At 44.5% G+C, this 24,589-nt stretch overlaps 1 protein-coding gene across 4 annotated transcripts; it reads left to right on the forward strand.

Moving 5' to 3' along the window:
• Positions 1-256: 256 nt before the first annotated feature.
• On the forward strand, positions 257-22,584 carry ENTPD6 (ectonucleoside triphosphate diphosphohydrolase 6). Of its 4 annotated transcripts, none has more exons than XM_074949844.1 (14): positions 257-383; positions 2,491-2,803; positions 4,780-4,856; positions 5,914-6,057; positions 8,021-8,096; positions 9,879-9,914; positions 13,426-13,514; positions 14,204-14,283; positions 15,324-15,388; positions 15,884-15,985; positions 18,465-18,605; positions 19,130-19,186; positions 21,646-21,758; positions 21,854-22,584. In XM_074949844.1, the coding sequence occupies exons 2-14, from the start codon at positions 2,545-2,547 to the stop codon at positions 21,941-21,943; spliced, it is 1,329 nt and encodes a 442-aa protein (XP_074805945.1). In that variant the 5' UTR covers positions 257-383; positions 2,491-2,544; the 3' UTR covers positions 21,944-22,584. The 4 variants fall into 4 exon arrangements, with proteins under 4 accessions (XP_074805945.1, XP_074805944.1, XP_074805946.1 ...); XM_074949843.1 differs by lacking the exon at positions 257-383 and adding an exon at positions 465-931; XM_074949845.1 differs by lacking the exons at positions 257-383; positions 19,130-19,186 and adding an exon at positions 465-931.
• Positions 22,585-24,589: the final 2,005 nt, after the last annotated feature.

The following is a 24,589-nucleotide window of genomic DNA, read 5'->3' on the forward strand; positions in this document are numbered from 1 at the left end:
GGGACCGGGGGGACCCGCGGGGCGGGGTGGGGCCGGGCCGTGTCGGGGGGGCTGGCGGGACTCGGGGGCGGGTGCCCCGGCGCGCGTCCTGGCCTCTGCCCGGGGCGGGGCCCGCAGCCGGGGCGGGGCCGGGCCCGGGCCCGCCGGGGGCCGGGGGCCGGGGCGGGGTGAGACGGGCCCTGCCCTGTCCCGGGCCGCCTCGGCCCTTCCTCGCCGCGGCTGAGAAGCGAGCGGGCCGGGCCGGGCCGGGCCGGAGGCGGCGGCGGGGCCGTGGGGCGCCGTGCGCTGGCGGATCGGGCAGTGGTTCCCAGCTCCTTTCGTGGGAGGCGGCGGAGCGCGCTCCGCGCCAGGGCCGAGCGGCCAAGCCCCTGCTCCGGTCCCCGGTGAGTGCGGCCCGTCGGTGTCGCCGGGGCTCGGCGTTCACTGCCGCGCCGGCCTGGCCGGTGCCTCGTGTCACGGCCCGGGCCGGGCTCCCGGTCCGCCGCCCTGCGGGTGCGGGGTCCTCCGTTTTGTGTTAAATCCCCCGGCGGCCCAGCCGCTCGGAGTTAAGCACGAGCGTAGGGCTTGCAGGCTCCGTGTCTGAATTGGTCGTTATTAGTTTATACAGCTTCCCGAACAGCAGCGGGTTTATACATGCCTTTTAACAGGACAGCTTCCTGGTTGATTGTTTTCATAATATACAGGAGGACTTGTGGCTCCTCCGAGACTAACCCATTTCTTAGCGCATAAGCTTTCCTGAGCTACAGCCCACTTCGTCGGATGCATGCAGTGGAAAATACTTTCACCCCTGGTTAACACCTGAAATGCATTAATCCATGGAGTTGCCCAAAAACAATTAACTGCAGCAGAAGAGGGCACTCCCGCCATCCATTTGGCAGGTGCACAGAAGCAACGTACACTGGGGGAACAAATTCAAGTTTTACAAGAGCAGGTAACTACCCCCACGCTTCTCCCAGAGCCAGGATAAAACCCCAGGGCGCGGGTTCCCATTGCTTTGACCCACAGAACCACGCTCAGAGCTAAAAGTAGAACCTTCTTTCTGAAATATTTTTACATACCAGTTCAGTTTCCCTTTATATCCTTTCTCAGTTGGCTAAACTTGCTGCTGCCGCCTGTACTTTAAGATACTTTGATAGAGTTAATCTCTCTTGGCTCAGGTCTCCCCACCTTCCTAAGTTGCTCCCCCCCCCCATTTCAAGGCTACTGTTTCTGCCCTAGCCTTGCAGATTTCATTCCATGTTTCTTCCCCACTATACTTTTTAAATTCATATGGACCTCTTTTGCTAGCAACTCAGCAGGTCCATACCTTGTTACACTCAGGGAGGGGTTAAGAGAGTTCCTCAGCTCGTGGTTTTCTGTCATGTTAGATTGCAATTCCTACAGAGGACAGCTCACTTACCCACTAGATCAGTGGTCGGGGTCACCAATGTCATCAGATGTTCGGCTGTGTGTGTGTTCTCCCTGTGTGCTGCCCCAGCTCTGCTCAGACAGCTGGCACAGCAGACCTCGAGCGAACCGCCCAGCGTTCACAAAATCCATGAAGGTGTGAAGGCGCCCGGCCGGGTTTATTGTTGATGAAGCAGAGTAATAGCACTTGGCAGACTCTATGAGGATACTAAGACATGGATGCCTGTGACAATGGACGCAGCTCAGTCAGTGATGGGACTTTCCACTGCTCCCTAAGCTGGCCAAAGACACTCCCTCTGAGATGCATCGTTATACACCGATACAAACAAATTGCTTTAGCCCAGGCTTCAGGCCTCTAATACAAGGCTGTATATTTCAGGCCCTCTTCCTACTAAAACAGATAATGTTCTCTCCGCTCCATCAGTTTGCATTTGTGCAATCTTTCTGAACAACCGCTAAGCTAAAACAGATGGCACGTGTATGCGTGGGAGTGACCCTGTTATCTTATTTTGATTCTGCTTTTATGTCTGCTTGTAAGAATGTATTATGTGCAGGGGTTGAAAGTAACTTAAGGGACTTACCAGTACACAGGGCGGCCAGGGTCCTGAGCAAGGGGGGCAGGGGACGGCGGCTCTGGGCCCCCAGAAGGGGCGGGACCTTGGGCAGAAGGGGCAGGGCTGGGGCCAGACTCCCCCAGCCAGCCCTTCAGCACTGCCCAGCCCGTGCCTGCCTGGGGCTCCAGCGGTGATTTAAAGGGCATGGGGCTCCAGCCGCTGGTGCAGTAGCAGTCACGGTAGCCAGGGCCCTGGGCCCTTTAAATCACCGCCGGAGTCCCATGATAGTGGCAGCAGCAGCCGGGAGCCCTGGGCCCTTTTAAATTGCCAGGCCCCGGGGAAGCTGTCCCTTTTTCTGCCCCCTCCCCTCCCCCCCTGCAATCAGCGGCCCTGCCGGTACAGTCGACTGTGTACTGGCTCTTACCGGTACACCGTACTGGACCATGCCGGCTTATTTTCACCTCTGATTATGTGTGTCATAGTAATGTATAAAGAGTTAAAATATGTTTTTCTTTTTCTTTGATTATAGAGTGACATGGAATCCACACTCTTGGAGTGAAAGAGAAGAAGCGACATTTGATAAATGGAAGCCATGAAGATACCAAAACTGTTCTATGGTTTGGGGATTTTTGCATGTGTAGCTATTTATGTGGTTTATATAAAATGGCATGTGGACTCCAAACCAATCTCGGCTATAACAGAAGGTGCTACTGAAAGTAGGAGAGACAAACTAGACCATCCGACTTTGACGACTGATCATGCAGTGTTCTATGGAATTATGTTTGACGCTGGAAGCACTGGAACTAGAATACATATTTTTAAATTTACACAGAAATCAAAAGGTATGACAGGCTCTTTAAATTAACGCTTTTTTAAATTTCTCTCCAGGCACCCTTAAGAAATTAGTTAAATCTTAATTAAAGTTTCTTGGAGACCATCCTATTTTAAAACCAATTTGTTCATCTCAGCCCCTGACTTGGTGATTATCGCTCTTAGACAAATGTGACTGATCAGCTGTACTTGTATAGCTCCCATTACTGTAATATCTGAGGTCCTCATAAACAGTAGCGCCTCAGTCCTCAGTACACTGCTCTGAGAATGAGAGAGCTTAAGTGGCTTGACCAAGGTCACACAGGGAATCTGTGGCAGGGCTGATCTCCTGTGTCCCAGACCTGTGACTTAGCCACTGGACATTCCTTTGTCTGAACTTCCTGGAAACAATAGCCTCCTCTGGTGCTCCAATTCAGCACAGTACATAAACACATGCTGAAATCATACTGATTTCAGTGGGACTTAAGCACATGCTTAAAATTAAATGTGTTTACATACTGTGCTGAATCTGGGCCTAAAGCATTTTAGAGAAACAAGACACTACTTGCCACACGCTAGTTCTGCCTTGTAGTAACAAGCGTCAGTGATTTAAATGTACTGCACAGTGAATCCAGTCAAAAAGTCTAAATGAAGAGAATGCTAAGGACGGAAAGTGAAGCACTTTGGTCACTAAATGCCAGAGTTACTTCCCTACACGACTGAGGCCCAGATTCTCAGAGGTATTTAAGTAGCCAACTGCCATTGATTTCAGTGGGAGTCAGGTGCTTAAATACCTTTGAGGATCCGGGCCTAAGTATTAACAAAGGATTTTGTTCTTCAGTCTGTTAGTGAAGACATGGAGAATTTTTGCTCCCCCCCCCCAAATGTTTTCATAATTAATGAATAAAACTCAACAAGCTTGAATCCTAGTTTTGTTCTAAGTGTTTCTCTGGTGCATGTACAATAAAGCAGTGCTTTCAAAATGAACATTGATAGATACTTGTAAGGGAGGCATCATGGATAGAGTGTGGGACCTGTACTTAGATGACCTAGGTTCTGATCCAGTTCTTCTGCTGTCTTGCTGAGTTTCACTAGAAATATCCACTTAACTTCTTTGCCAGTCTGTACAATCACACTAATCCCATATCTCTCCGGGCTCTTGTGAGACTTTGTCAGTTGGTTTGTGAAGTTGTATAAGATCCTTGGGTGGAAGATGTTGTATGAGTGCTAAGTGTATGGTCTCCCGAATATATGATTTAGGGACAGATTGTCCATATCTAGGTGAGCATTTACTCACGCGAGCAATTCCAGTGACATCAGTAGAACTGCTCATGTGAATAAGGGCTGCCCTATTCCTCACATAGTTCACACCCAGTTCACACATCTGAACTGTGTAATTTTACCTTGGTTTCCACATATCAGTTCATCATTAAACATCTTATTCTTTTACAGCAAGAAAATAAACCTTTTAATTGCATTGTAGATAACTTTTGGCAGTGTCCTTGAGGACAGAAACTTGACTGTAACCATATTTAAACATTATGGGTGTGATTTTCAAACATGCTCAGCATTGGCCTAACTCTGCTTCCATTGATGTAAATTGGAGCAGAGTTAGGCCAATACCGAGCACTTTGAAAAATTCCACCCTTGTGAGTTGGACTGTTTTGAAGGTAGATTAGCCTTGGTAATAGAAAAAGTGAGGACATGAAATAAATTCGGAGAAACTTGGATTCTTACTGTTCAGGATATGAGCAGAAACCAGCACCTGTCTATCAATTAATTGTGACTCCTAAAAACCATTTTGACAAGGGTTGACCCCCCCATAATAACAGGTGCATTTTAATAGTAAGGCTGCCTTTGATTTTCCCCTTTAGAGTAGGCTTCAGACTATTCCCATTAGCCTTAATTATGCAAAATTAGCATATAAAGGTTTAACTTGCAAAATGATCTTTTATTTTATATCAAGATTTATGCTTTCCTACTCTTAAAAATTATTGCTTTTGCACAGAGACTCCCAAATTAACCCATGAAACATTTAAAGCACTGAAGCCAGGACTCTCTGCTTATGCTGATGATGTTGATAAGGTAACTATGCTTTTTTCTAATTGTAAAAAGATGTCTGATAGAAACTCACTCTTTATGTGCTTTGCAAATGAAGCAGTGTTGAATATTGCTTTAGTACAGTAGACTCCTCTTTGTACCAGAGTCTTTCTGATTGACTTCAATGGGAATTTGGGGCACTTGGTGTCTCCAAGAATTTCCCAGCATCTTGGAGTGTCAAACCCATGTGCTAAAAGCATAAATATTTCCACTAACTGATTGTTTCTATCAACGTAGTCATGTTAATGCTATTGTCTTCCTGGAAAAGGATGGAACAAGTAATGTACCATGTTTCATCACTTTCATGATTGATAAATTTCCCAATTCCATCAAATGAGCTAAACAGTCAGTTAAGCCTCAGTTCAAGATTGCATAAAAGCACATGCTTATGTTATCTCCTGGATAGGGATTCTTGCTTGAATGTTGTGGCCTTTTCCTGTCTCTGCATAGTCTTCTATCCACAGAGTCCAAGGTCAGAAGGGACCATTGTGATCATCTAGTGTGACCTGTAGCACAGGTCAGAGAACTGCCCCAAAGTAATTCCTAAAACACATCTTTTAGAAAAACATCCAGTCTTGATTTTAAAATTGCCAGTGATAGAGAATCCACCACAACCCTTGGTAGATTGTTCCACTGATTGATTACTCTCACTGATAAAAAATTTATTTCCAGTCTGAATTTGTCTAGCTTCAGTTTCCAGCCATTGAATTGATTATACCTTTCTCTGCTAGATTGAAGAGCCAATTATTAGATATGTTCTCTATATACATACTTAGAGACTGTGATCAAGTCACCCCTTAAACTTTTCTTTGTTACATTGAGCTCCTTGAATCTATCACTATAAGGCATGTTCTTTGTTCATTCTCATGCTCTTCTCTGAACCCTCTGCAATTTATCGGCATCCTGTTTGAATTGTGGACACCAGAACTGGACACAACATTCCAGTAGTGGTTGCAGCAGTGCTGGATACATAAGTAATATAACCGCTCTACTCTTGAGATCTAACAAAATGTCTGTATTGCTTTTTCCTCTCTCCTCTCAGAGTGCTCAGGGGATACAAGAACTTCTAGAAGTTGCTAAGGATGAGGTTCCTATGGAGTTGTGGAAGTTTACTCCTTTGGTCCTTAAAGCAACAGCTGGTTTACGGCTGTTGCCAGGAGATAAAGCTCAGAAGTTGCTGGATAAGGTAATTATTTTTTCTTTACACTTTAGAATACATACACTTTTTTCATATGCTGCTTTCAGTGTAATTTAAATATTCCATTTTCACCATTTAGACTGTATAGCAGTGCTCGGTTGTTTGATCACATAATACATTGCATGTAAGTCCTAATACAAGACATCAGTCCATTACAAAAGGGTGAAGACTTCATGATACTAGGTTTGTATGACTAGCCTCTAGTGTTCAGCCTTTTGTATCTAAAAACTGTTTGTAAACATATTTAAAAATAAAAAAATCTTTAATATGAGTTAATACTGTGTAGGTATTTTAAAGAACTTGTCAAAAATATTCTTGGCAAGTAATATTTTACTCAGTATTGTTGATACTGTTGGAGTCAAGATTGTAGGTGTTATCAGAATTAAAATGAAATAGTACATTATTCAAAAACAACAGATTAATGATAGCTACAGAAAAGTCCATCCACAACTAACTCCAGCTATAGAGTAATTAGTCTATGTATGGAACTTGATTTAAATGAATATTTTTGGGCATCCTAAATGTGTTTGAGTTACATGTGACATATTTATAATGAGTTTTAAGTTTGAGGCATTTTTAGCTATTGTCAATGGTTGGTTTAGTACTTTAGATGTCAGTTCTTCCTGGTTTTAATCAGGGTCCTGTATTTTTGAAAGTTCACTGGCTACTGAATTAGCCACGTAATAAATATGATGAGGCCGAATAGTTCTGCTCAAATTAGCTTTCATTTTTAAAATTGGGTTTCTAGCCCTTATGGTTGTGGGAATACCTATCAAATGTGCACCGGTGCCATATTTTCCAGAATTTGCAAGCAGCATGAAACAGTGGCTCTGAGAGAAATGTGAATTGTCTCAGTCAGCTCAATGTGTGGACTCTGAAGCCTAATGACAACTATTCTAGTACTGATAATTTTAGCAGAAACATCCAGCCAATGTGTTTAGCAATCATTGTGGGTTACAGTGTTGGATACTGGGGCATATCTGGTTAGTTACAAGAGTGGTGAATTCCGATATCAAGCTCCTCCCCTATCCAAAAATGTCAGTTGACCTCTGACCCAGCATGCCCTCATCTGTGCTAGATGTCTCGCCCACTGGATGCTAGAATCCCAAACTGCTTCTCATGCTTTTCTGGTGCCCAGAGCCCCAACTGTCCCATCCTATCTGTCAGTGTCTAGCTTCTCCCTGACAGCTGCACCCTAGAAGTTGAGTGTTAGCAATACAAAAGTCTGCAGCACACTGGAAAGTGACAATTCCAGGGCAATGTGAAATTGAACTTAATTTCAAAGTATATAACACAAGAAACTGACTTTATCCCTCATTTCTGTATTGAATTTAGTTAAAGCTGCTGCAGAATTTCCAGTTTGACTTGTACTGGAAGCTGAGGGGTCTTGCTGCAGAATCTAGACTAAAGAATGTGGGACTTTGGCTTTAACTTCCAGTGTAGTCATGAGGCATTACTGTGCCCATTAGTAATGTTTTTCACCAGGGTGTTCTTTAACATGTCTTTCTCCTGCCTTCGTCTTTACACACCCCGTGCGCTCCATGTTGCAGTCGCCATCCTTCTGGCTAAAGCAGGCTAAACCAGATTCCCTTCAAGACCCCATCAACGTTTGTCCTTATTTGTCCAGATTGGTTACTGTTGAACAAAACGAGGTATTGTCTTGGGGTGGAATCCACTGGCTGTGGAGCGTTGCCATGCAGCCTCTACTAACCCTGTCTCTGCATCGCAGTACAAAGCCATTGACTAGATTGATAACGTTGTTAGAAAGCTGAGCAGTGGTTATTACAAGCTGGATTCCAAGAGCTGCTCAGCACATGAGACTCCTCCTGACTTCAGTGAAGGTGCTCAGCAGCACTCAGGATTTGACTCTGAGGCAGTAAAATGTTATACCACACACCTATCCCTGTCTAGCAAAAACCTCCACTGATTTTATCTTTTTCTTTACATTTAGGTAAAAGAAATTTTCCAGGCATCTCCTTTCTTTGTAAGGGATGACTGTGTCTCCATAATGAATGGAACTGATGAAGGTAGGCTGAATTTCTGAGGCATGTTTTTATAGTCTTACACATGAACACCTGTATAAATGGGTTGACAAAATTGCCCCAATCCTACAGCTGGATCCTCTAGTCCAGACTTTTGCGTCCAAGCTGAGTCACCACTGATGTCAGCGGAAATCCACGTGCATGTGGATCTCTGCTAGCAGATCTCATTGCTGGAGTGAGGCCAGTGTTTGTTTTTAATTTGTGCCAACCAAAAAACTTTTGAGGTTTAACATTTGACTCCTAAATAAGTGGCTTTATTTTAAGTGCTTGAGCACCCAGCAGGTTCAGTTGAATCAATGGGAGCTGCTATGTGCTCAGCACTTCTGAAAATCAAGCCATGTTTTTACTACCAAAATATAGACTTGGAAGCCTAAAGTTAGGCTCCCACTCTTGAAAATCTTGGCTTTGAGTTGCCTTCAGTAGACAGTATTAGTTCAAGTTGTTATGTAATCCAATTCTTAACTGTAAATGTACTAAGATTTTTTTAAATATTATTCTTAATAGTCTGTAAATGTGAATTAAAGCTGAAACCCTGTTATGCAAGAGAATGCAAACTGAGATTAGGTAGGTTAAAATAAAAAGAATGCTGAGGTTGGGTCCAAAATTTGATCTAACTTTATAAATTTTTAAGGAAAATCTACCAAATTCTACATATCAAATGTTGTTCATGCTGCTCAGATCGTAAACTTTAAAATAGCTCCCTTTTTTTGCTCTGTGACAACAGTTAACTAACACATGCACTGGGCTTATTCCCTGCGGTGTGCTGATATTTTAACATTGATTATTAATGAGGCCTATTCATTTCTTTTATTAATAGGAAAAGACAATGTTTGTGAAGTGGGAAAAGGACAAAATTTTCAGTTCTCCAAAGTTCTTGGGGGAGAAAAACAGGAAAATGAAGAAAACCCAAATTCTTAGTATTTAAAAAGGGAATAACTTTACAATGTCTTAAGTGTAACAAAATTCAGTCAGTGCAGCCCAGACACGAGTTGCTCTACAGCATGAAGGATCGCTTATTTGTTGATCTTTTAGCTAAAAAATGAAAGCTTTAGAACAAAGCCTTTGCTGCTTATCCACGGATGTGTTTAATCTGTAAAGTAAAGTGGTTGCCAGCCACTTCACGCAGAGGGACTCTGCCAGTTGGCTTGGATGTTATATAAGCGCTTTGGGACAGGGAATGTCTTTTTGTTCTAAGTTTGTACAGCACCTGGCACCAGGGGGTCCTGGTCTGGGGCTCCTAGGCATTACAGATAATTAGTAATAATATAAATGTTGGCTGCAGAAGCATGTTCTCCATGTTTAAGGTCCCTAACTTATGTTTATGATTCTCGATTTTTATGGAAGCGTTATTTCTAAAGTCTGTGGGTCTGATTCTCAGGTGCTGCAAATCTGCATAGCTCCATTGAGATTAATAGAACTATGCTAATTTACACCAGCTGAGGATTTGGCCCTTCGTTTCTAATTCTTTTGAGGGTTGCATTAGAGAACTACTTGCTAAAGGGGGGCATGTGACTGATGGTCGTTTTGCATTTAGTCTGGTGTAGGGTGACAGACCCAATTTGCTGATCATTTAATCTAAAATCTGTAGCTGAACTGTTGAAAAAGACAGCTGTATTTAAAAAAAACAAAAACAAAAAAACCTAAATCTCCAGTGACAAACTCTAAATCAAGAAAAATGTTTATGGTTTAACTCGCTGTTTGACATTGCTGGACATGAGCAGATGACGTTGTCTAAAGGCGTGTCTCTCTGGAATGTTCTCTTATCAGGAATTTCGGCCTGGATCACGATCAACTTTTTAACAGGTATGTGCATGGGTAGCTGTGCCTGATACCCTGCAGTTTGTGCAGTTTTCCTGTCTTCAGTGTCCCTCCCTTGAGCTTATATATAATGGATGGGCTGTGAGGAGGTTCGGGGTGGCCAGCAAATGCCTCTGGCTGAGGGTTTGTTTACATTTACGGGAGATAATGCTGCCTGCTTCTGGTTTACAGTGTCACCTGAAAGTGAGAACAGGCGTTCTCATGGCACTGTTGTAGCCAGCGTTGCAAGGTATTTATGTGACAGATGCGCGAAAGATTCATATATCCCTTCATGCTTCAACCACCATTCCAGAGGACATGCTTCCATGATGATGACACTCCTTTAAAAATGTGTTAATTAAATTTGTGACTGAACTCCTTGGGGGAGAACAGTATGTCTCTTGCTCCATAGTTTTACCTGCATTCTGCCATGTATTTCATGTTATGGTAGTCTCAGATAACAACCCACCATAAGTTCTTCATTTTAAGAACACTTTCACTGCAGATTTGACAAAACGCAAAGAAGATACCAATATGACATCGCTATCTTTAGAAATAGCGCTCAACCCAAGGTTTAAGAATCCGAAGTGCTTTCCAAAATCTGAGAGGGACAAGGTGTGGAACATGTTATCAGAAGTCTGAAAAGAGCAACACTCCAATGTGGAAACTACAGAACCTGAACCACCAAAAAAGAAAATCACCCTTCTGCTGGTGGCATCTGACTCAGATGATGAAAATGAAGGTGCATCAGTATGCACTGTTTTGGATTATCATCAAGCAGAACCCACCTGTTCTCACTTTCAGGTGACATAAATAAGAAGCAGGCAGCATTATCTCCCTAAATGTAAACAAACTTGTTTGTCTTAGCAATTGTCTGAACAAGAAGTAGGACTGAGTGGACTTGTAGGTGCTATAGTTTTGTTTTTGAGTGCAGTTATGTAACACAAATAATTCTACATTTGTAAGTTTCACTTTCACAATAGAGATTGCACTAAAGTACTTGTATGAGGAATTGAAAAATACTGTTTTGTTTTGTTTTATAGTGCAAATATTTGTAATAAAAATAATATAAAGTTAGCACTGTACACTTTGTATTCTGTGTTGTAATTAGGGTGACCAGATCGCAAGAGTGAAATATCAGGACACGTTGGGCAAGTGGGGAGGCGGGAGCAGAGAGCCACAGGTGCACAGCCCCAACCAGAGCCATGAGAGGGGGCGCACAGCCCTAGGAAGCTGCAAGAGGAGTGTATGGCCCCTGCTGCAGCCCGTACCACAAGCCAAGTGGCAAGGACTCATGGCCCCAGCTCCAGCCTCCAGCAGAAGCCACGGGGCCAGGGGCACAGGTTTCTCCTCCTTCCCTCCCTCCCAGTGCCCTTCCCCACAGCCCCACCACCACAACTAAACAATGCCCCACACAGACCCCCAGTGCCCTGACACGCAAAGGTCTCCCCCAGTGCCCAGCATCCCCCAACAGGCTCCCACTGCCTAGCACCCCAAAACACACAAACCTCCCCCACTGCCCAGCGCCCTCCACATCCTCACAGCCCAGCACCCCACACACACCTCCCAGACACTCATTCCATCACACCCTGTCCCCTTCCCTGGCCGCACTCACCAGTCCTGCTGGGAGGTCTCTGGCTCCTGGGGGGGGCGGGTCTCCAGACTCTCCACATGTTGCGCCCGCCAGAAGCGCGAGCTCCATGGCTCCCACTGTCCGGGAAAAGCGCCAATGGGAGCTACCGGAGCCGTGGAGCGGGGCTTGCAGGCGGGAGCAGCCCGCAGAGCCCCCTTTCCCGCCACCCTAAGAGCCAGAGGGACCTGCCAGGGGTTGGGGGGGTCACGGCAGTGCCTACCTGGGGTGGCTCCCAGGAAGGATCTGGCAGGTCCCTCTGGCTCCTAGGATCAGGGGCGGACGAGGGGTCTCCACGTGCTGGGCCCCCACAACTGCGAGCTTCGTGGCTCCCATTGGCCGGAAAAAGTGCCAATGGGAGCTGTGGAGCCGCGAAGCGGGGCTTGCAGGCACCGGCAGCGCGCAAAGAGCCCCCTGCCCCAACCCTAAGAGCCAGAGGGACCTGCCGGGGGGTGAGGTGGGGAGTCCTGGCGGTGCTTACCTGGGGCAGCTCCCAGGAAGCATTCGGCAGGTCTGGCTCCTAGGGTCGGGTGGGGTGGGGTCGGGGAGAGGAGGGCTCTCTGCCGGTGCCTGCAAGCCCCACCCCCCCAGCTCTGATTGGGCTGGAGGGAGCCGGTGCAGCATGCGGAGGCCCTCTCCGCCTCAGTGCCTAGAGGCCGCCTGCACTGCAGGCTCCTGCTGGTGGCGGGTGCGTGCGCCACCGGGAGCTGCCCCAGGAAGCGCCGCCACGCCGGCAATGGTGAGCGATCCGTCCCCGATACTGGGACAAAGGGTGTCCCGACCCATGCGCAGTCGGGACGCGGGACAAATGGGTTAAAATCAGGGCGTCTGGTCACCCTAGTTGTAATTGAAATCAATGTATTTGAAAATGTAGAAAAACATCCAAAAATATTTATAATAAATTTAAATTGGTATTCTATTGTTTAACAGCGCAATTAAAGCTGCAGCTAATCACGACTTTTTAATCTAGTTAATTTGTGTTGCATTAATTGCTTGAATTAACTGCAATTAATTGACAGCCCTGACTCCTAGTATTTATACTGCGGGTGCTGCCGTTATCAGGCAGGCTGGACACTTACACAGTGTGTGCACATGTGTACTGTGGGTACACGAGAGAGAATGGAAATTAAAGAAGCAAGTGTGCTCCTGTGCATCTAGACTATTTGCTTCAGTGTTGTGAAATTAAAATTTAGACACGGGATATAATTTTTCTAAACAGAGAGAAAATAAAATGGCTTAAAACAGCGGTAACGGCTGTGTCTACACCACAAATGCCACGGCAGCACCTCCGCCGTGCTGCGTCTATGCTGCTGTAGCACGGACGTTTCCTACATGAACAGAAGGGGGGTTGTCTGTTGATGTAGTTAATCCACCTCCCCAAGAGATGGCAGTGTAGACTAGGCCTAACTTTCTCTTTGAAGAACAGTATTTATGGCTCCCATTTTACAGACTTAAAGTTCAAGGGATTATTCACATACCTAAAAGTTAAGCATGTGTTTAAGTCTTGGTGGGATCAAGGCCGAATAGTAGTAGTTTGGGTTTTTGTTTTTTTTTCTTTTTCTTTCTTGATTTAAGGATCTAAGGGAAAAAATACAATGATTATTTCCATACCGTAAAAGGTTATCTGTGTGCAGTTTGTCACTCCATCCAACTAGTCTGCCTTTTGTTTGTTTTTATAGTTGGCCAAAAACCCAGGTAGTTAATTACAGACTTGCTTTCCACTATATGAAAACTAGTTGTAACTGTGTATGCTGTTCATCTCTTATTGTCTATGGGAGGATGGATTTTTTTCCCTTTTTCTTAGCCATGTTTGTTTTTATTGCTTTATGGCTTTGAGTTATTACTGAACACACAATGGCTTTCATTATATCACATGATGCATTTCAGGTAGCTTAAATGCTTCAAGAAAAAGAAGTGTAGGAATGCTGGATTTAGGAGGTGGATCAACACAAATGACATTTCTTCCAGACACTGAGGTAAACTGAACACGTACTGCAGGGAAACACTGGTTTTAATGAACAGGCATTCTGCTATTCTTGCAAAAGGATTGAGGCTGTTTGTGTTACATGAAGGCGTGCCTCCTACTTGTCTCTTAACAAATCTGGAGTCACTTCCTCCTAGTTGCCATGGTACAATGATGGTGGCGTCAATGATTTGCGGTCAAGAGAAGACAAGTCTTACGTGAGCTACTTTCTAGTTAGGAAAATCACAATCTTTCTGTAGTTTCCATTTGTGTTCATAAAGTACCACGCAATGGGGCAGGATTGATCTTTCATCCAAAGGGGTTCAGAACTGGAATAAGGGGCCATTGCAGGTTAGGAATGAGGTGTATTGATGGAAGTCATGGAAAGAAGTGTATTTTGTTTTGTTTAAAATCCTTATTTGCATTGGTTTGGTGTCAATATAAATGTTTGAGCTGATGTGATTCTGTAGTGTCAGGTCACTGTTTTAACTCCTGTTTCTATGTTCTGGTCATCTCTGATAGATCCAGGGCTAGTCTGAGACTAGTCTGTAAATAACTTATTTCCACAGCCAGCCATGTTGCAAATAGGACTTCTGTGTGGATGGTAACCTTTTTGTATGCTCAAATACTGTATTGTTACTTCTTGCTGTTTCTGGAAGTTCCAAAAAAATCTTACAACGACTTCTTTGTTTCTCCTTATAGATAACTCTCCAGACATCACCAGCTGGCCATATCACTTCATTTCAGATGTTTAACAACACATACAAACTGTATTCATACAGGTTAGCTGTGGGGGGGAAAAGAGCGTCTGGTAAAGATGAAAGCCAGTTATTGGATGAATGTGATTTACGCATGTGCTTAACTTTAAGCGTTTATGTGCTCTGCGAATTGGGGATCTCACAAGTGTTTACCTCTAATCCAAAAAGCAGAGAGATTGACTTCTGGAAAATTACTGCTCCTAATAGTCACACAAGTTTATTAGAGTGGCAGACACTGTGACAACAGGAAGAAGATCCAGTCAGAGGAATCATACCACATATTCTCATGTAGCTACAGCCAAATAGACTCCACCTTAATTTTTTCCTTATTGTGCTTTGCTGTGTTGCAGTTTAGGTTTGCTTATTTTCTGCGTATATGTAACCATAACTATAACCCTTAGCTGAAATCCTGACACGCTCTAGCCAGTGCAAAGCTGACGGAAATTGAGTACTTCAGCTCGTTACCATTGTGATCAGTCTGATTCCATGGGTACCATGACAGCTGCGCAGCCTGTCAGACACACGCTCTAACAGCAGCACAACAGGGAGGGGGTTGTGACTTGGCCCCGGCCGCTGGGCTGAAAGGGGTTGGGAGAGCTCGGTCCCAGGGGCGGAGGGAGTGTTTCACGTCTCGGCGGGACGTTGTTCTGGGCTGGAAGAAGAGCTGAGATAATGCGGAGCTCTTGGGAGATGGGAGGAGGAGCATTAGGGGAGACCCTGGAGGGCTCCCTCCTCCTTGGCCACACCGCAGTCTGGTTTTCTACGCCCTCCCAAAAAAGACACCCGCCCTGATTTAGTTGCAGTCTGAACAAGCAGGATTTCACTCTGACAGTCCATCCACTGTCTTCCACTTGAGAGGAAATGATTTTGCTCGTGTGTCAGACTGTGGGAGAGATGTTGTTAATGGAAGTGACAGCTCGACCTTCACTCGAACCACACACAGGCTATTCGCTGCTGCGTCCAGACGGTTTGCTGGAACCGTCCTGCAAATAGACATGACTCACTTGCCCCAGCGTGATGCCAGTAGAAGTGTACTCTTTCACAGCGGCTTTTCTCCTTCACAGTTACCTGGGACTCGGGTTAATGTCAGCAAGGCTTGCGATTTTAGGCGGCATTGAGGGACAAGCCTGTAAGTAATCCGGCACAGAGCTCTTGCATTTCAGTGACTTATAGGATAATTTTTATAGGCCAAATGATCCTTTGGGCCAGAGGGTCCCAACATCAGGTCCTTGCGCACTCCCAGTAATTTCATCCTTCCCCCGTGGGTGCAAAACCCATTCTCTGGGCCACAGGAGCATAGCCTGTTATAAGGGGAAGTGGTAATTCATTCACTTGCTACTCTCTCCATTCTCAGCCTGCCCGTGCCATAGATGGGACCACTGCATGTCTCTGGGCACATCTACCAGCGAGATGGGTGTGGGCAGAAGATGGTGCTGTCAAAGGAAGGCATGGGCCATTACCAGTCCATCTGGGGATAGGGGGGATGTTCAGGCCATGAGTGAGTTAGAAATTGCTGGGGAGGTGGGATGATGCTGAGTAGGACTGTGGCCAGGGGAGGAGGGATTGGCAGTTGACTCCTCAGCATGTGTCTTAATGCTGCTTGATCTATTTCTTTCTATTACAGTAAAGGAAGGAGAGGAGCTAATTAGTCCCTGTTTATCACCCGGCTTCCAGTGTGAGTGGGAACATGCTGAAATAGTGTACAGAATTAAAGGGCAGAAGGCAGGTATAGTAACTTATTTCTATTATGTTCTAGATTTGCATGTTAAAATCAGAACAAACAGCATGCACTTTCTGGATCTCAGTCTGTTTGAGATATTCAGTTGTTTTGTTACTGTAACTTTGCTTTGACCTCAGGCTATTCCTGCCCAAGAGATTTTTCTCCCTTCATCCACACCCCATCTGGTCCAGTGTGTAATAGGGGGAGCTCTAATGAAGATTAGTCAATGGCATTTTAAAACCCATCCTGTCAAACCCAGGTCAGAGCATGTCTACATAACATGATGGTTTACAGTAAGAACCTCTGGAGCCCTGTCTACACTAGCACTTCCATCATGTCTGCCACTGGAGGAGCTGCAACAGCGGGGAACTCTAAGAAAAAAGTCTAGCGTAACCAGGTCCAGACGCGTGGGGCCAGATTCTAGCTGTTGCAAATCAGCCTGCCACTATTGAAACCTGTGGAGCTAGGCTGATTCACACCAGCTAGGGTCTGGCTGTCCGAGTTTTCCAAGCCATTTGTGCTCACAGCATATCTACCTTTTTTGCTGGGTTTTCAAACGGAAAGGAAGCCTGTTTTGCAATAGCGAATGAGTTTTCGTTGCAGAAACTGTTGTTCCCTTCCCACAAATCTCCTGCTTTGCAGGCGTCGGTTTTGTACAGGGGATCTGAAAAAACCCAGATCCTTTCCCAGGCCAGGAGGTCACCTGATTCCTTTGTTCTTCAACCCTTTAGCTATCACCTTGCAGGGGGGAAGGGCCCAGGCCATCAGTTGCCAGGAGACAGAGTGTCGGCCATTTAGGTACACTGGCCCTTGCTCTGCAACAATTACACCCCCTCATCCAACCACCTAGAGACTTAAGAAATGCATAGGGGAAACTGAGGCACCCCTACAATATTCAGAGGAAACATTAAGAACAGTCCCACTTCATCACAATATGCTGCCAGCCCAGCACAGTTAACACTCTCCTGGGAGCACCAGAGAGCGCAGGAAATGGATGAAGGGAAAGCAGTGGATGTATTGTTTCTTGACTTTAGCAAAGCTTTTGACACGGTCTCCCACAGTATTCTTGTCAGCAAGTTAAGGAAGTATGGGCTGGATGAATGCACTATAAGGTGGGTAGAAAGCTGGCTAGATTGTCGGGCTCAACGGGTAGTGATCAATGGCTCCATGTCTAGTTGGCAGCCGGTGTCAAGTGGAGTGCCCCAGGGGTCAGTCCTGGGGCCGGTTTTGTTCAATATCTTCATAAATGATCTGGAGGATGGTGTGGATTGCACTCTCAGCAAATTTGCGGATGATACTAAACTGGGAGGAGTGGTAGATACGCTGGAGGGGAGGGATAGGATACAGAAGGACCTAGACAAATTGGAGGATTGGGCCAAAAGAAATCTGATGAGGTTCAATAAGGATAAGTGCAGGGTCCTACACTTAGGATGGAAGAATCCAATGCACCGCTACAGACTAGGGACCGAATGGCTAGGCAGCAGTTCTGCGGAAAAGGACCTAGGGGTGACAGTGGACGAGAAGCTGGATATGAGTCAGCAGTGTGCCCTTGTTGCCAAGAAGGCCAATGGCATTTTGGGATGTATAAGTAGGGGCATAGCGAGCAGATCGAGGGACGTGATCGTTCCCCTCTATTCGACACTGGTGAGGCCTCATCTGGAGTACTGTGTCCAGTTTTGGGCCCCACGCTACAAGAAGGATGTGGATAAATTGGAGAGAGTCCAGCGAAGGGCAACAAAAATGATTAGGGGTCTAGAGCACATGACTTATGAGGAGAGGCTGAGGGAGCTGGGATTGTTTAGTCTGCAGAAGAGAAGAATGAGGGGGGATTTGATAGCTGCTTTCAACTACCTGAACGGAGGTTCCAAAGTGGATGGATCTAGACTGTTCTCAGTGGTAGCAGATGACAGAACGAGGAGTAATGGTCTCAAGTTGCAATGGGGGAGGTTTAGATTGGATATTAGGAAAAACTTTTTCACTAAGAGGGTGGTGAAACGCTGGAATGCGTTACCTAGGGAGGTGGTAGAATCTCCTTCCTTAGAGGTTTTTAAGATCAGGCTTGACAAAGCCCTGGCTGGGATGATTTAACTGGGAATTGGTCCTGCTTCGAGCAGGGGGTTGGACTAGATGACCTTCTGGGGTCCCTTCCAACCCTGATATTCTATGATTCTATGATTCTATGAAAGAGATTGTAGCTCTCTGAGTCAGCAGCCCTGCAATAGTCTTACTGTGGGCTGCTTTGTCCACTGATGATCTCGTCCGTACTTTGGACCCATCTGGTTCCCACTGAAGTCAGTAAGTTTTGCCATTGGCTTTATCAGGAAGAGGATCTGGTCCTTTATTTCCACGGATAGTCTCTAGTAAATTAGAGCATTGCTGACCTAAGGGGACCAGAGGCCTTGCGGACCCCGAAGAAATTAAACGGTGGTGGTGGTGGTGGTTAATCACCAGCATATGATTTGCTGGGTCTCTCTGTTTCTTTTAGGAGAGCATCTGTATGAATCCTGTGCTAACAAAGTTGCAAAACTGCTCTACAAGAAGGTGCATAAAACAGAAGTAGTAAAGGATTTGGATTTTTATGCTTTCTCCTATTATTATGACTGTGCAGCAGAGGTTGGTCTAATAGGTACATTTGTTTCTGATTTTCTTTGTAATGCAAAGGTAGCTAATGGGAGAGTTTGTGCCCCTTAAAAAAAAATCCAGTTACTTCACAAAGCTATCAAGGAATTATGTCCTTGGTTATATAATGTACAGTTATATAATCTTTTATAATCTTTTTTGAAAGATTGGGTACTATAAAATTGTTTTGGAAAAAAGGCAGAGGGACTTGGAGGTCTGACCTGAAACAGTTTTCAACCTTTTATTTTTTAATGACTAAATTTCAAAAGTAGACAATGTCCTGTTAAGGCTAAAAAACAATTTTTTTAAAAAATGACAGACTGGCTGAAGTTCCACTTCTCGGTCCATATTAAGGCATCTAAATAAAGGCCTGACCCTGCTCCAGTGAAGTTGGTGGCAAAACTCCCACTTACTTCAGTGAGTGCAGGATCCAGCCCTCGGTGGTCCAATTTCCAGAAGTGTTTAGCGTTCAGCATTTACAACTGACTTCACATGCACACTGTAAAACATGCCCTATTTCCCCCCTTCTAGATAAGGGAAAAGGAGGTAGCCTGACAGTCAGTGACTTTGAAATTGCAGCCAAGTATGGTAAGTAAAGTAAAGCAGAAAACACTGGCCAAGTTTTTTTAAAAGTGCCTTGTGATTTGGGGGCTGTCTCTTTTCGGGGGTGAATCTGAAGGATCTTAAAGAGGCCTTATTGTCAGAAAGCGTTGGGCACCCGCTGTTGAAAATCAGACCCCTTCTAAAATGTCTCAACTTGGGTACCCAAAAGTACTAGTTACTTCTGAAAGTTTTGGCCACAATTTTTCTAATAAGTCCTTATTTTTTACAAAGACGGCAAAAAAAATCTCACAATATAGATGTCTGAGCTCTCTTGCAATAAGAATAATAAATGTCATTTAGAAATTACCTTGAAATCGTAAGTGTAAAATAAGTGGATTGTCCTCTTAATCTATTCTTATCCAGTTTATTTTTTCTTAAAGTTTATACTTGTGTTTAAAGGTGATCTGGAAAGAGGAGAGAATAGATTTTTACTTTTTTGGGGTCGGAGGCTTTTTTGTTGTGTAAAGACGATTTGAAAGGTTTTTAAAAATCAGTAAATGTGTTTGTTTATTAGAAACTTGACTACCTTTTTTCCCCCTCCTCCCCCGGAGACTCTGTGCATGACATGTTATTGTTTTGACATCAGAAATACCATTCAAATAAAATCTGATTACTTGTGAAAGGAAGTGATTTTTATTCTGACTCTTTACATGCCTCTGGTTTTGGTAATGCACATTTAACTCAAATGGTTTAAAAACACTCAAGAGAGAAATTGCCTTTGTGAAAGATTCAGCATTTTTGCCCTGTCAAGCAAGGGCTGAGATTGTTCACAGTCCACATCTCAACACTTCCATGAATTCTCCAGCAAAAACCAGGGATGATCAGGCTTGAAATTCCTGGTATTTTAAGGTTCTAAACAAGCAGAAAAAAGTTGTTTGATTCTACAAAAAACTTGCAGGCCCTCTTTAAATATCTGTAAAGAAGCAAAAAAAAATTTAAAAACCCCAACGCACAAGCCAGTTTTTCTTAGCTTGCAGAGGTATGTCACAAGTTTGTTTATATACCCAAATAATATTTACTAGTATCACAAACTGATTGACTGGTTGATTATAAAATGTTTAATGCCTACAAGTCACCACAGGTAAGAATTTGTCTGTGGATATAAACTGTTGCTTTTCTGGGTTGCAGATTATTGCAGTACAGTAGTTAATTCTCTCTGCTCGCTTAAACACATCCATATCAAATAAATAGAAACGTTTATGCATATGAGCAGTTTGTACGTATTGTCTGCTAAAAACGTCTGTTCAATGTGCACTATTCCAAGACATTTCATTGCGATTTGGTTACTTGGGATGTGTAAACGAGAGCAGAACCGCTTTAATGTAGTGGAGAATCAAGCCCTTTGTCTCTTGACTACATCCTATTAACCTCCGGATCCTGCAGTCGCACCCTGGCACCCATGCAGAGCCTCGTCACCTTCAGGATCATTCTGCCAGTACAGTCAAGTACACTTTTAGGAAGTAAAGGTTTTTGCAAAGGGCTCACTGCCGCTTTGATCGCTTTACTAGACTTTGAATATGTTTTGGGGAAGGGAGGAGAATGCTTTTGAGAGAGGATGGCTGTGTAACAAGATGCAAACAGATTTTGAGATGCGTACTCTTTTCTATATCTACCTTAGGCCTGGTTTACAAAGAAAAGTTCTATCCGCATAGCTACATAAGGCAGGGGTGTGAAAAAACACACCCTGACCAATGTCGCTATGCCGACATAGCTGCCTCTGTGCTGGAGGTTATGTTGATGGAAGAGGGCTTCTGTTGACATAGGCCTGGTCTACACCTAGAATATAGGACCATCTAGCTATGTTGCTCATGAGTGAAAAATTCACACCCCTTGAGAGAAGTAGTTAAGCCGACCTACGCCCCAGTATAGACATCATTAGGTCAGTAGAAGAATTCTTCTGTCAACCTAGTTACTGCTTCTCAAGGGGATAGGTTTACTACAGCGGCAGAAAACCCCTTTCATTGCTGTAGCAAGTGTCTACACCGTAGACTTGTAGTGTAGATATAGCCAAGCTAACTTCGTTTCGAGGGCGGTGTTCCTAGAAACAGAATAATTCTGTCTGGTGGTATAGTCGTGTCTACACTACAGAGCTATGCGGACACAGATTCCATAGTGTAGACGTAATGTCCGTTGATGAAAGGGGTGTTAAGACTGGGGAGCCTAAAATTAGGCTCCTGAGTCCATATTTCGGGGCCTGAATTTCACCACTGCTGAGCACCTGTCAATTTCAACCTTGGGACTGTGGCGCTTTTGAAAATAAGCTACTTCCGTAGGTTCCTAAATGTGGACTCTCTTTAGGCAGCCGTTTTTGCAAATCTTGGCCTGTTTTTCCTTGTTCTGTTTCTGTTCCACCCATGCACAGGGAGAATAAACTAACCTATCCTAGGGATTTGAATAGTTGTTTATAAATTGAAGAGTCAATTCTCTCTCTTCATTCTTCTTAGTGTGTAAGACCATGGAGGTGAAGCCAGGAGACAATCCTTTCCTTTGCATGGACCTCACCTATATCAGTTTGCTACTGCAAGAACTGGGCTTTCCAAAAAGCCAGGTGTTTCAGGTAATACTTCTCAGTGCTGTGTTGAGATGCCTCTCAACTTGCTAGTGATGTACACACACAACAATGGTTTTACTCCTCTCCTTTTTTCTTTCTAGCTTGCCCGAAAAATTGACAATGTCGAAACAAGCTGGGCTTTGGGAGCCACCTTTCACTACCTTGATTCACTTCACAGGCTGCAATACTAAGGCTTCTGGGCCTAAACCCTCAAAAGGATTTTGAGTACTTCAGTCTATGGGTACCCAGCCTAAGGGGACTTACAGGTGACTGATTTTGCTCACTCTTTCTGATAATCAGACCCTTTTAAAAGGCGATCTTAAGTTGGGCACCCAAAATCCCAATTTATGAAAATACAGAGCATGGCAGCTAAAGAATTCGCCATTGATCTTGCAGTGTTTGTAGAAGACTTGATGTTAAAGTAGATCATCTTGGTGAGAATTCTGGGATTCATTAAGGGGCTTTGTTCACAACGCAACTACAAATTCTATGAGAAAAGTACACCTTTGTGGAACATGTCTGTGTCATTTTTGCTTGTAATATGCTGAGGTCAATGTTAGAAATGGCCACTCCAGATGGACCTCTTCTTTTATGGTTCTGATTTATAATGTATTTCTTTGGTAATGGTCTCTGGTGAATTTTTAACTATTGAAATGTTTGAAAATTAATGTATGTAAGTGAAGACAATGGCATTGCCTAGCCAAGCTGCTGGTAAGAGCTGATGTTGGCTTTGGAATGCAGTGTGGGAGACTTGATTCTGCTGGAGTATGGCTAAGCTTTTGGCCCCCTATTCCAGCAGAACTCGGGCGTATTGTGGAGATAACGGGCACACTTAAGGATCTGAGCCACAGCCCATTGCAATCTATGGGAGCTCTTCATTGGCCCTAAAGGCTGAGGTACTTTAGGCACTTGCTGTTGGAGGTGGGGTGGTGGAACTCCATTTCAGTCCTTTAGGGGAGTCCCAGGCAGCATGACTTCACTGGGACTGGAAGGGAGATGGGGCTTTGGAGTTGGTACAGGGCTCCTATAGGGCTGGTAGCCTCCTGCTGCTCCCCTGAGATCTGCAGGGCTTGGGGGGCCAAACGCTTACCACCACTCCCAAGTGGAAGAATTTTGGAGGACACGCTGCCAGAACCACCTGCTTCCTCAGGTCCCCTGCTGCTGGATTTCCTGGACAGTTGGTATTCATCACCCTAACATGAAGTGTTAACTAGTAAAACGGGTAGTTCCTAGATTGGTATGTTGGGAGTGCATCAGGGCATGTGTTTTAATCTTCAGTGATGGTGAGAAGAATCTGTCATGTGGTTTTGTGGGGGGCAGTACTTACACACGTCCACATATACTTGAAATTTGTTGCTGCTTGAATAGGTGTAGTCATTAATTAACATAACTTCATACAGGAAAAATCCTGAGCCTGGTGTATCTCTGGGTTTCAGAGGCGTGGAACCTGAAGAGACTGTTGCTATTAACCAGTGCTCGGAGTGCCCCAGTCTCCCTTGGATAGATGAATGTATTGTTGCTGCCCTGAGCATGGATTGCAGAAGCCTGAGCTGTGAGGAGGCAGGAGGCACAGCAGAGGTGGTTGGCACTTCTATCGGTGTACTGTATACAGGGGGACGGCTGTTCCTCACACACACACTGCAGTAGGGAAACAATGTGTCAGTTATCCATAAGTAGTGGATTACGTCATGTTAATACGTAGTCAGCACAGACACTAGCCGGTTTTTAATATTTTATAAGGGCCTTATCCAAAGCCCCATACAGTCACTAGAAGTCTGTCCAAGGACTTTGGGTTAGACCCTAATTGAATAAAGCTCAATCTTCATTGCCTGAGAAGCACAAACTTGGTGTAAAACTCATCAGATTTTTCTAAAATGTTGTTCTGCTTGTCGTTGGCGTTTTCTCTGTCAAGTAGCATGTATGTGACTGTACGATGAATATTTGAAAACTATTTTATTGGCAATAAAATTTTAATTATAAATTGGGATGTTTCCTATTTGGATTAATGCGTGGTACTGTGGAGTGATTGTATAACAAGTCATTGCACTGATAATGAAGGTAAGCTGCTATGTGTTAATGGGAAAACACTGCATCTTAGCCTCTCTTCTATTGCAACATGGAAACTTCTGAATACATACCAAGGTCCTGGGATGAAAGTTGCTACATAAGCGTAAGATACAGTCATGGTATTTCCAGCTCTTTGTTTTGACCAGGATCATACTGACGGGCTTACTTAAGAAGGGTTGGGCTTGATTTCATTGCCATAAGTCAGCTACTAACTGTCAAGGCTTAGGAAGACCATTTCCCTGTGGGTCATGATGTGCGTCACTGGAGCGACTTTCCTCTTTCTCTGAAGCAACTGCTGCTAGACACTGTCATAGAGGACACTGAACTAGATGGACCCCACTCTGGCAATTCCTTTGCCTTTAATATTATAGGGGCTGGTAGCAGTGTCTATTAATAAAGGTTGCCCAACACTTCCAATTTTAAGACCATGTATTTGGTTGCTAATTACTTTGCCAAACTTTAACTATTTGGGCTGAAATTTTCCATGCTGCTTATCTGTCTGAAACTGAATTATGTATTTATAGTTTTAATTTCAGCCAAACTATTCCATGGTTTCTGAGAACAAGGTTAGGGAAAAACGTTTTGCAACTTAAAAAAACCAAACCCTGGTGACCTTTTCTTTCAGAATCTCCAGCAATCCCATGCTTTCGGACAGGGACTTGACATAGAGCAGGGAGGGGCCTTTATTTCAGGGTTGTGCCTTTTTGCCATCCCCATGAAGAACTGCTCAGATTTGGCCAATTTACAGACTTTTGAAAAATCTCCATTGT

The sequence above is a fragment of the Natator depressus genome, chromosome 3 (assembly GCF_965152275.1).
Source record: "Natator depressus isolate rNatDep1 chromosome 3, rNatDep2.hap1, whole genome shotgun sequence".
Classification (NCBI taxonomy): domain Eukaryota; kingdom Metazoa; phylum Chordata; order Testudines; family Cheloniidae; genus Natator; species Natator depressus.

Coding starts and splice junctions, on each gene's coding strand:
- ENTPD6 (XM_074949844.1), top strand. CDS start 2,545: ATGGAAGCCATGAAGATACCAAAACTGTTCTATGGTTTGGGGATTTTT. Junction 13,515..14,203: donor CATTTCTTCCAGACACTGAG/GTAAACTGAACA, acceptor TTCTCCTTATAG/ATAACTCTCCAGACATCACC. Junction 21,759..21,853: donor CAAAAAGCCAGGTGTTTCAG/GTAATACTTCTC, acceptor TTTTCTTTCTAG/CTTGCCCGAAAAATTGACAA.